Source organism: Myotis brandtii, unplaced genomic scaffold (genome assembly GCF_000412655.1).
Source record: "Myotis brandtii unplaced genomic scaffold, ASM41265v1 scaffold686, whole genome shotgun sequence".
NCBI lineage: Eukaryota > Metazoa > Chordata > Mammalia > Chiroptera > Vespertilionidae > Myotis > Myotis brandtii.
In genome coordinates, this window is record NW_005370683.1 from 3,942,441 (window position 1) to 3,960,363 (window position 17,923).

Below are 17,923 nucleotides of genomic sequence, written 5' to 3' on the forward strand. Positions count from 1 at the left end.
CCCGCCGGCCCCAAAATATCCTGCATCCACTAAGCGGTTGTTCCCTTTACATTTGACTTTATAATGTCAAATGCAATTCCTGAGATAAGCTGTTCATTATAGAAGCAGATCCTCAGTTATAAACATTGATTATTTGAGCCAGCGTTTCACATTTCATTAATGTGAAGCAGGTACTTTCTGAATTTCAGCTCTACACCACCTACTCTAGCTTGGTGAGTCATACATAATTCAATATTAAAGTGTTTTTCAGGTAGAAGAAAAAGGATTGTAAAGCATTCTCTTCATCTTTGGGCCTAAATGAAATTCCTTAAACCTAAAAGCTACTTTCTAAAAATAAGTAAGAAATGAAATCTATACTCTAGAAATAGCTAAAGGACAATATACTGTAACTAAATATTCATTAACATCTAAATATATGAATCCATAGTTCTTTTCTTTAAAATAAAAACTTTTTAAAAACTGTATATAAATCCTTTTACTACATGGCAAAAGAGAATTTAAGAAAATTCTTTAAAACATCAAACCTCAAACAGGTCTCTAATTTTATATTAAAAGATAGAAGAGGATTTTATTTTAAATATGCATGCAACTTTAAACGTAACCTTTATGGTTATTTAAAGCACTCTCGTGGGGAAAATTTCAAATTTACTTTTCAGAATTTAGTTCCATATTTTTCAAATAAGAATCAGTGTATAGTTCAGAAGAAAACATGTATCTGGAGTCAGAAGACTCAGCTCAGTATGAACTGAAATTGCATGTTTTTTCAGGGGTCTCTGCTTGCCTTCCAAGAATTTACATTAACCGCAGACCTCCATGAAATCGCACACGAACCACATATTGGTGCTGTTTACTAGAAATGTTTACCAAGGTAATTGTCATCTGCTGGTGTTCCAGAATAGCTGTGCTGAAGAATATCAATGTTGGTTGCTCCTGCGGGAATCTTTACGACAACATTATAACCTACAATATAATTTTATACATGTTAACTTTCACACACAAAAAAACAGATGGTCCAGAGGCTATTACTGCTGAATCATTGAAAAATTTCAATAGTATAGTCAGACTTAATTTCATTTTATCTTTGATAAATGATACCAGTGCTTACTCTTTTTAAATCAATGCCTTATACAAATTGCTAAGAATTGAGAAAAAGTAGTTGTCGTCTAGAAACGTAAGAGAGTTTGGGATTCTTAAAAAGTACAAATCCTAATTTTTCTTACTTCTAAAATTCTGAGTATAGAATAAGAATGAAGCTAGTATGCTACATTTTACATTTCCTAACGTGTTTTTTTAATGCAATATTCCAAATGCTATCCACAAATCCAAAAGATATCAAAATAGTTGGGCATTACTATATGTGTACAAGAAACTTAGTAAAGAGCAAAATAATGTGAGTTAATGAGAAGCATATTTTTTAAGCTTTTAGTCTCTAGTATAAGCAGAAATCCCTATAGGTACCCCCAACATTTTACATTATTGTCAAGAGAAAAGTAAAAAATTTACTTGAGAGAAATGAAAATAATATTTCTATTTTATGAGACCTAATTCACCAACACTGGCACTGCTCAAAAGATGAGGAAACACTATATTAAATATATATTAAGAAAGAATGGAAAGTTTTGTATGCTAAAACTACTCATGTTACACAGTTCATAATTATCTAAACATTCTCATTTGCTCTAGTGATATTAATTCTAAGTTTTTCCTTTTCCTTATAGAATTTTCCTTTTCTATTTAATACATGCATAAATGGAGTTGATATTTTTCTTGTACACTAACTTTGATAAATATGGAATGAATTTAAAAAGGAGAAGTTTAAAAGAGCTTAAGTCCGACATGAAATTACCTTGCATGTTTTTAGAGCAGCCTTATTTATATCTCTCTAAGGCATCACATTGAAATATAAGGTTTGATGATTCTGTATGCACTATATAGATATGGTTGCAGGCTATCAGTCTAGAAGACTAATTTTAATCCATGATTTTTTACTATAAAATATTCCTACGACCTTCACTATTTGTCTTTGCTATTATACATTTTTCAAGAAGGCAATTCCTAAGCATGGCAAAAGTGACAAGATGAAGGCTACCGCCAGGGGGCAGTGATGTGACAATGCTATTTAGAGCATACAAATGTATTTAACATCTTTTTCCATTTGCAAACTGATTAATTCATAGTAAAATTTGGTGCGTGTGGTTCTATACAGAAAAATGTTTTCCAGTGAATACATATCAGACTGATAAATATGGGCCATTTATTATAAAAAAGGGGTCAAATATGTATGGCTCCAATGAAATAATGAATCATAACTACAAAAATAAATCAGATCATCTGGTAACTAGGATTTGTAAGTATCATCATAGCATGAAATGAAGTATACTTTTAATATAAATAAAAAAGTAAATTTTGTTTTAAAACATATTTCTTTAAATGAAGCATTCATACTAACTTAACTGTGCTCGAACATATGTGAATATAATTTAAAGCTGAACAATAAAACTGTAAAAGTAAATTTTTATTTTGCAAGGAAAGTTTTAAAGGGTTGCTTTCATTACCATAAAAAAGAAAAAAAAAACATTTCCCAGACATTTTTAGAATAGAAAAAAATCTGCTATATTCTCTTAACAATTTTGAAGAAAATGAAATCATGGCCAAATATCAGTTACATCTTATAATACAAATACTTCCTGGAAAATCAAATGTAATAATAATTCAAAATCCACATTTAAGTTAATGTTTTCATCCTTCCACCTTCAATCAACATTTTCAATATGTCATCAATAAGAAGCACAACATATAAAAAAAAAAATTTGGTTCAAATAATGAAAAATAATTAAAAGCAAGTTTCAATTTTCAATATGTCATCAATAAGAAGCACAACATACAAAAAAAAATTGGTTCAAATAATGAAAAATAATTAAAAGCAAGTTTCCTGGAAACATCATAAATACAGTATACATTAGGGATTATAGGAACTGCAGTAAGAACACATTGCTAACTGGGGGGACTATTCACACATCATTGTCAAATAGCAGTGGATTTACTCTAATAAACGCACCTAATAATTTCTTTTAAATGCATTTGCCTTTAGCAGGTGAATTCACTAATTCAATGATAAATCTGGTATAAGATTTAATCTTTTATATTTAGGAAATTTTTCTTTAACTATCCTTTTTTTTAAGTTTCATGGCTTGTACTTTATATTTTTAAATTTATCTTTATTGTTGAAAGTATTACAGATGTCCCCTTTTTTTCCTCCATTGACCCTCTCCACCCTGCTCCCACCCCCTAACAATCAATTTTAATTAAGGAAAGAGAGTAGACAAAACAATAACAAACCATTACTCGTATACCTTCATCACATATACCATTATTACACCAAATAAAAGAAAAAACTAGAACCAGATACACAGCTTACCATAATGAGCACTGTTGAAGACTCCTGACATTGTCCTGCATGATGAATTATCGCCACCACACACACCACATTTGTCTCTCCTGGCCTTGGAATTTAACACATGATCACAACCAGCTTGCTTCAAAATACAATAAATCAAATCAATGTTATAAAAATGACTCATGATAAACATGGTGCTTTACAAAGTTCATTCAATTAATAGGAGATTTGATACAGCAGGATTTTTTTCATAATATCTACTGATCTTTTCATATGCCAATATTTTCACATATCTGTTCACCTGGTTGAAAAAGCAGTGTTTTTCAAAGAGTCATCTACATACCTCCTGCATCAAAATCACATAAAGTGGCACTTAAAAAGGCCACCAGGGAAACCTTAAAGGTGAAACCTAGGAATCCACATTGTAACAAACAATGACTGATTCCTATATCCCTCATTTGAAAACCACTCTTTAAATAAATGTCATTCAAGAGGCACAAAAAATATGACTATGTAAGTAACACATTAAAATAACCCCAGCCCTGGTCAGTGGCTCAGTTGGTTAGAGCATCATGCTGTACACTTTTAAAAGGTTGTAGGTTCAATTCCCAGTCAGGGCACATACCCAGATTGTGGGTTCAGTACCAGTTGAGGTGCGTACAGGAGGCAACCAATCAATGTTTCTCTCTCACATCAATTTTTCTTTCTTTCTCTCCCCCTTTTTCGCTCTCTCTCTAAAATCAATAAAAACATATCCTCGGGTAAGAATTTTTAAAAGTAACTCCAAAGAGATGTCTTTCATGATTCATTTTTTTAAAACTCATGACATTAGAATTCATAATAAACTGAGTACAATTGAAAGAAAGTTTATTTATCCAAAACTAATATCCAGCATAATAAACAGGGTTTATGAAAACAATGAATACATAAGTAAAAGGTAAAAGTAAATGGTTTGTTCTAGAGGTTTAAAAGAACAAATGCAGAAGTGTCTTCTACATATGCAGCAATAACTTTTAGTTCTCTGGACAAGTCCTCTAAATTTGGTGATTGGAAAAGTAAGAAAATTTCATAAACCTCATGAATTTTTATATACAAGGCAAATATTTGAATTTTAAAAATTTCAAGCAGATAGTTTCTGAAAGTAGTATGCATCTATACATGTTCACGTAATCATATTTTTTTCATTTTATATGACTTTCTGCTGATAAATTAGATTCAAAAATTTTTCAGGCCACTGAGTACCCGTTTTCTAGTATTTAAGGTTTTTCCAATGTGTAAGTTCCTTTAAGTTCCTTTAAACATCTCATTAGCACCTTGTGTGCAACCCCTCTGTCACCTGGTGACTGGCAATAGATGTTTGGTTATAGGGAGAACTCGGTCCTATTAAGTTACACTTAACCAAAAGAATGAGTTCATAAAATTTCACTTGTATTCTCTAGACAGCATTCACTATCCTGGTTTTCAAGTTCATCACCATTTTTAAGATCGCCACGTGCAGTATGTGTGCTTGAATTCAGGGTCTCATCTGCTCTCACCTAAAATCCTGCTAAATGGCCCACCCATCTCCAATCTTCTCCTAACCCAGTGCATTCTAAAGATTCTGACATGCAAATCAAATCACATCTTTTTCAATTCCAAATCCTAAAGATCTCCAAGGACTTTAGGGTAAAAGTGCATAGAACAACCATTAGTTAGCCCCTATCTCACCTTATATCCTCACCTTTCTAAAACCTTCATAATTAGCTCAAGCCTCACATCCTCCATGAGCATTCTTCAAAACCTTTACCCACCTCCCCCTAATTAAGACATTCCTTCCCCAATATCCCCAAGCCTCCTTGCAGATGACTCCATTGTAGTGCATTATAATTGTTTGCCTGCCTATCTCCCTCACAAATCTGTGACCACCTTGGAGGTTAGTACTCTGTTCCATCCTTTTATCTGACATCTAGTAGGTTCTCAGTAAATGTTTGAAGCATTTACCCAAGAATTAAGAAACAAGAATGGACAGAGGGAGGGAGGATACCACTGCTTCTAACACTGAGGGGATAAAAAAAGTCACCACAGAAGGTCACACTTGAAGGATAAAAGGACTTTATAACCCTTGTGTCTTAATATTTTTTATCTTTTTAGAAAGTTGACCTCATCCCTTATCTTGATTTTGAGTACCATACACAAAACAAAATTGGCAGACTTACCTTAATGCTTCACGAGTTACTCTTCATGGCAGAAAATCACCTAGTAAACAAAGTCTCCTAGTGATACTCCTACAGATAATGTGGTTATCACCAAAGGTTGCCATATTGGATTCACAAAAATGTGTTCTGAAGTAACAGAAGTCATAGTCTACTGAAAGCCACGTTAAATAGAATAAGTTTACTCACCCGACACAGGCCTTGAACACAGATGTCGTTAGTTTCAGTTCCACAAGGGGTACCATCGGCAACCCTATCCTTCAACTGGTAGAAGTTAGTGGTTCCAGCAACCCGACAGTAGAGTTTACAGCGATCTTTTATGGCAACTATAAAAAAAAAAGTCAAAGTTTTGCCATACAATAATGCAACTGTTTGTTCCTAGGACTCAAAAAAGATTCACATCAAAAATATTCTAACTACTTACTCCCACTGTACTTTGGAAGCCATCTCACGTTAGGGGAAAGACCATTGATGTTGAAATGTTTACCATCAAAATCAGAGCACTGCTTCTCACGAAAGTCTTGCTTTCCTTTTGGACAGGAATCAGTATTACATGATCGAAATTTCATCCTGCGGCCCACACAGTACTTGCCTCCGTTTCTCGGCCTAGTCAAATTCATTACATTTTAAAGCACATCAGTACAATATTATTTTTGTCGTTTACCTCTACAATTGTTTCATTTCTTTCCATGATGTCCCACTAACACTTTGAATATAACACAAGTATGTAACATGGTTTTAAGCAATCCCATGGCTAATAACCTAAAAATATCCATCTTGGTGGATGCTGTGGCCTAGAGGAGAGAAATGATACCTTATTCATGATTTGATTAACTAACAAGGAACTATGATGAGAATTTCTTTTAAAATTTCAAAAAATGGTTCGTTTGCCCAGCCAGTGTGGCTCAGTGGTTGAGTTTCCACATAAGAACCAAGAGGTCAAACTTTGATTCCTGGTTGGACACAATCCCCAGTGGGGGATGTGCAGGAGGCAGCCAATAGATGATTCTCTCTCATCATTGATCTTTCTATCACTCTCTCCCTCTCCCTTCTTCTCTGAAATCATTAACAATATATTTTTTTTAAATGGTTTGTTCATATTCTGGGTGGAAAATGAGCCAAACATGATTTAAAAAAAGATAATACCATGTTAAAAAAAAAAGAAATATACATGTGTGTTTGTCATAGATCTACTTATCACTTAGTTCAACAAGTTTCATGGTATCACTCTATATCCATCCAACTTATGCTGGAAAACAAAAACTCTTTTCTCAGCATTTTTAAATATGAAGACTTGTAGCACAATTTAGTTATTCTAAAATTCAAATGAATTCAGATTTTATTCAGAATATGTCATATTTCTGCGTTAAAAAATTATTGGTAATAGATTTTAAGTGAAAAGTGTCATACTGCTTACCAATTTACATATCACATAACAATAGAAAAATTATTTTAAAATCTTTATGGAATCTCTAAGTTCTTTTAAATAATGAGAGGAGATATGCTTCCGTACTTATTCAAGCTAAAGACATGAATGCATCTCTAACATAATAGGTAAAGAAAGAAAAAATAGCTTGTTGAATTACACAAATGAGTAAAAAACTGGTAATGAAACTACATGTCTTGTCCAGGACAGCCAAAACATAGTTAAAAGGGGAAAGTAGCTTTCAACAGAAACACTAAATGTAAAAAATGCCATTATATTACTGTCATTATTTATAACTATTTCTCAGATTCACACTAAATCAGAAAAAAGAAGGCTCTGTCTCAATTCAGATTCTAAAGGTTATTTTTATCTATCAGCTTTTTAAAGGTCTGAATCTACCAAGATATAAAGTAATATGGCTTAAAGTGTCCCAGAAGTTTTCTGAATCTCAGAAACTTACAGACTGACCTCCAGTTTAGAAGTGAATGAAACTGCTGTTTAGTTTCTGGTGCCTTGAGATAATCTTAATTTACAGTGACATAAAAAGGACATACTCGGGGCGATTACAGAGCCTGGTTGTGCTTTTGATTCCACCTCCACATGTTCTTGAACAAGAACTGTAAGGTCCCCATGGTCCCCATTCACCATCTACAGGACGTGTTTCCATTTCTTTGTTTACACACAGCCCATGGTGGCAATGCTATAAAAATAACACAAAGAAAAGTGATTCATGTAGATCTAGTGAGAACACTATAGTAACTATAAGAGCAGCAGAAGATCAATAGAAGAACAAAATGTATACAATTTAAAGCAAAATGTTTATTCAGATGTGATTACATTTAATGCCATGTTATTGAATATTTACTGAGTATCTATCAAGTAACTAAGATTTATGGAATGCAAAAAGAATTTAAAAGTTCCCCCTGCCTTTAAGATTTAGAGTCTCCTTAGGGTAGGGAAGACCTATACATATTGGAAAAACTTAGTAAAATAAAAAAATTAAAGCAAATATTAGATTAATACGGTATTTATCCATGCTTTTTTTTAAATGCAGTTATCTATCCCTCACTCTTTGACCTAACTTTCCACTCTATCTCCTCCAAAGCCTCAATGATCACTTGTTTTATACTTTCATCAAGAAAATGGAAACTTGCAGAAAAATCTGTCAATCTCCCAGCAGCCCTTCTACCCACCCATCAGCGTCTGTGCCTATTTATATACATGAAAAATCCAGGATCCTAGTCAAAATTAATCCCTCCATTTATCCACTTAATCTCAGCCCTTCTCACTACTCAGAACATGACTCAGCAATTGTCTCATCTCCCCTGTGTCATTGCTGTTCCAGTCTCTAGGACATGAAAGCTAATGCGGTTCATGTGCTGATGCTGGTCTATGAATTAGTCACTATCAGCCTGTGAGAAGATGAGCACAGAAATTGTGAGGGAGCATTTAGAAACTTTTGTAAGAGTTTACAGAGAAAGTTTATGTTTATTAAAGTTAATAATTTAAAAATAAGCTTATATTGGTTTTGTTTATAATTTAATGTTAATTTTTATTATTAAAATAAAATTTACTATTTTAACCATTTTTCAGTGTACAGTTCAGTGGTATTAACTACATTCACATTGTTGTGCAACCATCCAAAATGAAATCTTTATCTTCCCTAACTGAAACTGTACACCCATTAAATAATAATTCCTCATTCTCCACTCCTCCCAGCCCCTGGCAACCACCGTTCTATTTTGTTTCTATGAATCTGACTACTCAGGATATCTCATAAATTGAAATCATACTGTGTTTATCTTTTTACGACTGGCTTATTTCACATAGCATAATGTCTTCAAGATTCACACACATGGCATGTGCCAAAATGTCCTTTTACAAAGGCTACATCTGGATGGTGGGAACACAGTGCAATACACAGATGATGTATCACAGCACTGTACACTTGAAACCTATATAATATTAACCAATGTCACCCCAATACATTTTTAAAAGGCTGAATTATATTTCAAGGTATGTAAATACCATATATTGTTTAATCATCTGTTGATTGACAGTTGCGTTGTTTCACTTTTTGGCTACTGTAAATAATGCTGCTACAAACATGAGTGTGTAAATATCTCTTCAAGACCCTATTCTCAATTCTTTTGGATATATATCCAGCAGTGGTATTTGGGTCTCATAATAATTCCATTTTTAAATATTTTTAGAAACCACAATTTTTTTCCAGTAGGAAAACCTGGCTTACATTTTGGAGGTCTTCTTTTTTTTTCATTTTCCTAGTCAACCGTTTTTATCATTTTGTACAAAAAAATAATTTGAAAATGTTTTATTTTAAAGAAGACTGGTCCTTTAATTGAGACAGTTTGAAAATACTCTAGAATATTCTCTTTAACATATAAACATACTCTTTTTCCTGCCACTTTAACAACAATAACCAAAAAACAACAACTTTTCATAGACCTCACTTCCCTAACCAGCTACTGTTCTGTTTATGCTCATTGTCTATCTCTCTCTGCCTATTTCCCCACAATCTCACCTTAGCCAAGCTTTATACCAACTTCCATGGCTCATGTGTAGGCCTTTCACAATGTATAACCAATGGCTAGGTCTCAGTCTCTGTTTTCCTTGACTTAGCAGTATGTGAATAGCTAATTATGATTCCAGATACATTATTTTTCTGTTAGTTTCCAGAGCTCCACACTCTTGGTTTTCTTTCTTCTTTAATGATTACTTTTTCACAGTTTCTTTTACTATTTCTTTTTCTCCAACCTCTTAACATTGGAATGTCCCCAGGTTTAGATCCTGGCCCTTTATTCTACTCTATCAACAATCACTCCCAGTCCAGATCTCTCTCCTGATCTCCTGACTGTATACAACTGTTTCCTCCTCTTCACTTGAATGTCTAATAAACATATCAAATGTAGAAATCAAACTCCTGCCCTGCCCCCTCAAAATAGCTTGAGTTGATCTAAGTTGATCATATAGCAGACCCTTAATAAATCATTGCTGAATGAATGAATACTATAAGCAATTTTATTAGGAGAAAAAATACTTTGTACTCTTCATTAGAACAAATCATTCAATAGAAAAAAGCCATATTAGGAGTGAACAAAAGCAAAATCTCTGTATAGACTGTACTATGTGCATGTACATTTTGTTGGCATCTTCCAGAAATAGTTCAATAGTCCCTGCATGCATTCTTGTGTATGCGTGTGTTACGGGGTGTATGTGTGGGGTGGTGGTGGGGGGGGGAGAGAGAGAGAGAGAGAGATCAGAGAATGAGAAGGATAAAATGTTATACTAGACACCATGTAGTAAAATCAACTCACTGTCAGAGGGGTTCATCATCTATAATAATAAAAGTGTAATATGCTAATTAGACCAGATATCCTTCCGGACGTCCTTCCTGATGACCTTCCGAATGAAGCTGGGGCTGCAAGGGAAGCCCAGGTCCCAGGTGCCTGCCGGCGGCCGGAGGGAAGCCCGGGTCCTGGGTGCCAGAGGAAAGCCGGTGCCGACAGCCGGGGGAAGGAAGGCCTACTGTTGCACGAATTTCAGGCATCGGGCCTCTAGTGTTTTCATAAAAATGAATGTATTAACAGACCATCTCACATGTAAGACAGTCACAAGATAAATGGACTAAAGAAGAGTGTTAAGGCAACATTACGGGACATTTGTTTAAAATTTCCCTTAAATAAATAATTCATTTAATACAGGACATTGCTAATGCTAATGCAATATAAGGGCTCACTATTTTCAATTAATTAAAAAGGGAATTTATTCCTATCATGATCTCCATGTAGTTACCCCAAACACTACCTCTGCTTTCAATCTACATGGGCTTTAAAGCAGGTCTCGGTGTCTCATCACATTTGCCTTAATTCCAACGAATTCATGCCAATCATACCACATCATAGGGAGATATATTCAAATGGCAAACAAACACATGAAAAGATTCCTAAGATTGGTAATAATCAGTGAAATGTAAATTAAAACCAGAATAAGATTCCATTTTATACCCACTAGAATAGCTAAATTTTTGTTAAAATACTTGCATATCAAAAATTGGCAAAGAATGCAGAGCAACTAGAACGTTCAGACATTGCTTATAGGTTCTAAAATGGTACACATATTTTGGAAAATTGTTTGGCACTCTCCTATGAAGTCAAACACACACCTGCCCTACAACCCAGAAGTTTTACTCTGGATATTTATCCAAGAGAAATGTAAATATATGCCCATAAGAAAACCTGTATGAGGATGCTCAGAGCAGCTTTATTCATAACAGCCAAAAGCTGGAAATGATCCAAATGTCCATCAACTGGAGACTGGGTAAACAAATTATGGTGCACTTGTACATTTGAATTATATTGCAACATAAAGGAATGAAGGTCTGATGCATACAATAATATGGATGAAACTCAAAAACATTACGTTGAACAAAAGAAGCTTGACCCAATCTCCACCCCCAAAGGGTACATTACATAGTTCCATTTGTATTAAATCAAGAACAAACAAACTAATCTATGGAGACAGAAACATGAACAGGAGCTGGTTCTGGAGAGAAGGGAAATTGTCTGCAAAGAGTCAAGACTGAACTTTTTAGTGGGGATGTTGGCTATGTATGCATCTACATTTGATAAAACCTTCCAAGCTGTACATTTAAGATAAGTGCATGTGACTCATATTTCTCAATTTAAAAAAAAAATGTTTATGCCTGAACTGGATTTAGACTGTTCAATAAATTAGTTATACATAATGTATCTCTTGATATTTATAAATATATCAATTACTATTTTAGCCACATGTAATCAAACATGAAGGTCAACAGGATATAGTAACTTTAACATTTGTTACAGCACTAGATTTGAATCTGGTGAACGTCTTGGAGTAAGTCTTCTTTCTAATATCAACAGCCCCGTATTCAAACTTCAGAGATGTCTTTTGCTCTACTCACGTTCAGATAATCAGTAACTCAACAAATGCCACTTCCACCTCAAAAGGAAAAGCTAATTATGAATACTAGTCACAAAAAGTGAGAAAAAATAGTCTTTTTGATAATTCTTACTCTCAAAATATAAATTTTAGATAAAATTCAAATTTTAAAATTTAGTTCCACTTTAAATCTATAAACTGAAGAATTCCAGTAGAATTTTGATCCTCAGATAATTTGAGTGCAAAACCACTTCAATGAGTACTTCAGGTTACTATAAAAATTGCTGAAGTTTCAAATTAAACTTCAATAATTCATTTGTAATCTGAGTGGTATTTATGGGAAACACATGCCTTCGGATGGAAAAGTGACGCAAGAAAAGGGCAGTAGCTGGTACAAACATTTCACTAAAGCAGCAGGTGGTAAAGACACGAGGTCAGCTAGTGAACTGAACTTAATTTGAAGTTCTTACTTTTGCATAATGTGAGCTTTGGCAGCACTAGCTAACCCACTGCCAAGAAGTGTTCCTTTTGCATGGGGTAGCTCAGAGGAGGCTGACTACAATTTGTTGAGTACAGTCAATATTTGACTTCATGCTGGAGCACCAAGTACAATCTGAATTCATCTTCACATACAACACGTTTCATGATCATGGTGAGCCCTGTCACTCGACATCACCCTGGCAGATTTACTGATGTTAGAATGGTAAAGATGCAGTATGGCAGGCAGTTTATTGTAGGAATATAATGTATTTCAATATAATTAGGACCAACAAAATCCAAAGGAGACACTTAAAACTTTCAGTTATACTTAACTGAATTTTATGGGAGAAAAATGTATGAAATCCTAACATCCTCAAATTTGGAGATTTGCTGAAATATTAGGGCCTTCATGTCTACACTCATCTTTAATAACAAAACTATAATATACTTAGATAACTATACCTACACATGAATTTATCTTTCTGATAACTATATGTAATTTTAATATTCATCTGCTAGATCTTGAAAAACAGGGGAAATTATAATTTTAATTCACTAGACACTATTCTACATAAAAAACCATGGCAATAATATTAAATCAACTAGCAGAACAAAAGTTGACAGCAAATGATGAACAGTGCTGAAATGCAGAGCAATCACATCCTCTGATAATCTTTCGATACAAGACTCACCCTTGGAGAAAACCTACCATCCCAGGACCACAGTTGGTTCCGTCTGCCAGGGGCATGTGCTGAGTACGACAGCCCTTGTGGACTCCTTCTGCACTCGTGCACCAGAGACGCCTGCACTGTTTCTGCAGAGGAACCGGAGCAGGCAAGCAAGAGTGAAAATGATGCCACAATTACCTGATCAAGTCAATATAATGCATCAGTTCACAAAATGATCTTATGTAATTCCTGGTTTCATGGTCACAGCTGGAAATAATCAGCAAAAAATCTTTACTGCCCAGCCGGGGTGGCTCAGGAGTTGAGCATTGACCTATGAACCTGGAGGTCATGGTTTGATTCCAGTTGTGGGCTCAATCCCCAGTAGGGGGCGTGCAAGAGGCAGCCTATTGATATTGATGTTTCTTTCTCATTGATGTTTCTCTCTCTCCCTCTCCCTCCTTTTCTGAAATCAATAAAAATATATTTTTTTTAAAAATCTTTACTAAGTTTTAGCTCTTGATTTTCCTCTAAATACATAAAATTGCAGCATTTAGTATCCTTTTTTTAACTTTTAGATTTTCATCATGCATTGAACAATGGGAGAGATGAATTGGAGTGGAAATATTCAAAATTATGTGAGGCATTTTTCTCTCTTTGCAAGATATTTTTCTAAAGGACTTTTTGTTGTTAAATGTTATTCACAAAGAGTTTCCAAAAGCCCTCTTTGATCCAATGGAGGAATGTATGAATAATGTGCATAGAAATACTGTATAATGTATACTGGTTTCCTATTTTGTGAATATAATGCAGACTTTCAACTTTTGAACAAAGGGTTCTGAAGTTTTCACAAGAAACAAAAATCTATGGAGGCTCACAGGAGGTATACACATGATAATTTCTTTCTTTTTCTGATTTTAAATTCAAAGTTTGTTTAGTGTCTAAATCAGGTAGGAAGAAAGAAATGTGGCTTCTATGTAAGAAATTAAGGTAAATCTCCCCCTTCCATAGTGGATGTTTAAAGGCTTATGAAAATCATGACTATGAATTTAAGACTTTAGGAACAATATGCACTATGTGGAGTATGCCTTGTATGTCCCTGCACTCACTGTTAAGTACCTTTCATTCATTCATTCAACATTCAATAAGCATTTACTCTATGGCAGATATTATGTAGCAGATCATTATCTTTACTTAAATGAATGAATATGGTTGCATTTCTGGTCCAATGATTCTCACAACCTAGTACTGTATCTACCTTATGAAAAATCCTAAAAACAACTTATAAATAGTTTAATGAAAACTAAACAACAGGCTCCAAATTTCATTTCTTTTGATTTAAATCTACATAAATTAAAATGCAGTCTATTATATTCCTGGGTCTTTTAAAACAACTCATCAAAATACAAAAATGTCTCACATAATTTTCTTCCCATGTCTGAAAAAAATAATATCACTTGAAAGTAAATATTTAAAATCCTGTTAATTTTCAAAACCTCTCTGTGACTTTGCTTCTAAATGAGAATACTTCATAGGATTTTGTGAAAATTAGAGATAACTTTTAAGCACCTGATATAGTACCTGGCATATAATAATTACTCAATGAATTTTAGTTTCTCTTTTTTTAAGCCCCTTTCTGACAAACACCAGATTTTTCTAACACTTAAAAACGTTTAAGATATATTTAATTTACCTTCTGTTAAAGAGAATATACACTTTGAAATATATTCTAACTACAACTTTATGGTAGTTTTCAAACAAAAAGCCAAAATTTTTCTTACCAAATAGGGACACACTTGTGATCCAGGACCAAACATAAGTTCACACTGCTTGTTTACATCATACATTAATCCAGGAAGTTGTGAGGACAGATCATATATTCTCCCATTTGGTTTGTCAAGGAGGCAGTCCCCATGACCAGTGCTGTACCAATGACAGAAGATGAAATATTGTGAATATACATATATGCATGTCAGTATATGATTCTTCATCACATTTTTTGTAGTTCTTTATTTCCAAAGAGAAAATCAGTATTTTTTCATAATTTAAAACCCAGCTCAAATCAAAGTCAGTAAGAAAATCTCAGAGTTTACAAAGACTTCTGATGTGTTTATTCTCATGTGAGACCCACTAGTTCCTTTAAGATACAATTAAAAAAAAAAATATCCCGACCAGCATGGCTCAGTGGTTGAGCATCTATGAACCAGGAGGGGATGGTTCGATTCCCAGTCAGGGAACATGCCAGGGTTGTGGGCTCAATCCCCAGTAGGGGGCATGCGGGAGGCAGCCGATCAATGACTCTCCCTCATCACTGATGTTTCTCTCTCCCTCTCTTTTCCTCTCCGAAATCAATAAAAAATATATATTAAAAAAAAAAGACAAACCCATCAGAATATAATTTAGAAACGAATATTCATATGTTGATCACATGGTACTTTTGGTCTATTCTGCAATCCAATAGTAATGCCTTATATTTAATGCCCCAAAAGTCAAAATGTAAAAATAGAAATAAGCTTTCAAATCATTTGAGAAAACACATTTATATATCTGAACAACGAATCAAAAAAATTTCAAACAGTATTATGCTGTCTCCATCTCAAAGGGGTTAAGAAAGGAGTACAACACAGAGACAGAATGGCAGGTTTGGGAGTTGGCTTTCGGTTCCACCACTTCCCAGGATGCATGGCTGTGGACAAGCTATTTCATCTCCCTGAGCCCTAAGTCTCCTCATCTGTAAATTGAGAGTGATAATATCTACCTTGCAAATTGTTATGAGAGTACATCATTTATTTAAAGGACTTAGGAAAGTGGAAAATGGCAAAGGGAATGCTAGATCTGAACTGTAACCCCTCAAAAAAAATTTAAGACTGAAATACAAACAAAACTTTCCATGTCGCCCTAACCGGTTTGGCTCAGTGGATAGAGTGTCGGCCTGCGGACTGAAGGGTCCCAGGTTCGATTCCGGTCAAGGGCATGTACCTTGGTTGCGGGCATATCCCCAGTAAGGGGTGTGCAGGAGGCAGCTGATTGATGTTTCTCTCTCATCGATGTTTCTAACTCTCTATCCCTCTCCCCTCCTTCCTGTAAAAAGTCAATAAAATATATTTTAAAATAAAACTTTCCATGTTTTTAAACATCCATTTGTACAATGAATGTAAGTTTGAATTTAAACAATGAAAAACTAAACATAAATTGAATCCATTTAAAATATACAAATTTCAAACTTTATAATCTAATAAATGTGCAATAATTAACTAAAGTAACATAAAACCAGACTTACTCTAGAAATTCAGTGATATATTTCTGACTGCATTTTGACCAGGTCCAAGGACTTGTGTGGTAATTTAGAGTTGGAGCCATCACATGATATTGATGTTTAATTCCAGATTCCTTACATTTAAAACTATCATCATGTGGAACATTAAATCTAAAAATAAAAACAGACAGTTAAAAAACACTAAAATATGTATACAACATAAGTAACAAATCTCTTGTATCTATATTATATTATAATGTAAAAAACAGAAAAGTCTGATTTCATCAGAATTTGTACTCTTGATCTCTCCATAAAGCATTATAAACTAGGTTACCTTCACCTTAAGAAGCACATAATCTCTGAAAAACACTAGGTTATAACTTTGATCAGAAGCAGTCTGTTAATATGATATCTGAATCTACACAATCAAAATATTTGGATTCTGGCTCACCTCCTCGCAATAAGGACAAAGCATTCACATAAAAATGCTGGCAGTTTTCAACATGCATATCTTAGATGTGTGGAAAGATTAGGTAAAGGCAATACCACACTAAATTCCAGACCACTGATTATTGGTACAGTACCAAAAGAACTTCTTTGAAATAAGCCAGTCAGAGAACGACAAATACCATATGATCTTGCTTATATGTAGAATCTAATGAACAAATTAAACTGATGAACAAAATAGTGACAGAGGCATGGATACAAGGAACAGACTAACAGCTGTCTGATGAGGGGAGGTGAAGGGATTAGCCAAAAAACATACATACATAACACATAGACACAGACAATAGTGTGGTGATAGCCAGAGGGAAAGGGGCATGGGGGGTAGGTGGAGGCAGGCAAAGGAGGGGGGAAAGAGGGAGGGAAAGAGACTTTGCTTGGGGCAATGGGCACACAATGCAGTGTGCAGATGATGTTTTGTTGAGTTGTACACTTAAAATCTGTATGGTTTTGCAGATCAATGTCACCCAATAAATTCAATTTTTGAAAGGGACTTCTTTAATCACTAATTCCATATTATTCTATAACTAGAGGCCGGGTGCAAGAAATTCGTGCATGGGTGTGTGTGTGTGTGTGTGTGTGTGTGTGTGTGTGTCCCGCAGCCAAGACTGCACTCTCTCCAATCTGGGACCTCTCGAGGGATGTCCAACCCACACCGGGATCGGGCCTAAATGGGCAGTCGGACATCCCTCTCACAATCCAGGACTGCTGGCTCCCAAACTCTCGCCTGCCTGCCTGCCTGATTGCCCCTAACCACTCCACTGCCAGTCTGATCACCCCCTCACCCAGTGGTTCTCAACCTTTCTAATGCCGCAACCCTTTAATACAGTTCCTCATGTTGTGGTGACCCCCAACCATAAAATTATTTTTGTTGCTACTTCATAACTGTAATTTTGCTACTGTTATGAATCATAATGTAAATATCTGATATGCAGGATGTATTTTCATTGTTACAAATTGAACATAATTAAAGCATAGTGATTAATCACAAAAACAATATGTAATTATAGATGTGTTTTCCGATGGTTTTAGAGGCGACCCCTGTGAAAGGGTCGTTCAACC

General features: G+C 34.6%; 1 protein-coding gene across 1 annotated transcript in view; it reads right to left on the bottom strand.

The window, feature by feature from the left end:
• ADAMTS20 (ADAM metallopeptidase with thrombospondin type 1 motif, 20) overlaps window positions 1–17,923 on the bottom strand; it is a gene marked incomplete at its 5' end in the record, with an annotated part of 169,537 nt that overhangs the window by 85,704 nt on the left and 65,910 nt on the right. The window contains 8 exons of the mRNA XM_005881718.2: window positions 865–960; window positions 3,419–3,536; window positions 5,779–5,915; window positions 6,014–6,195; window positions 7,570–7,715; window positions 13,146–13,250; window positions 14,883–15,024; window positions 16,382–16,528. Coding sequence (XP_005881780.1) covers window positions 865–960; window positions 3,419–3,536; window positions 5,779–5,915; window positions 6,014–6,195; window positions 7,570–7,715; window positions 13,146–13,250; window positions 14,883–15,024; window positions 16,382–16,528 — 1,073 coding nt within the window. The remainder of the gene's footprint in view (window positions 1–864; window positions 961–3,418; window positions 3,537–5,778; window positions 5,916–6,013; window positions 6,196–7,569; window positions 7,716–13,145; window positions 13,251–14,882; window positions 15,025–16,381; window positions 16,529–17,923) is intronic.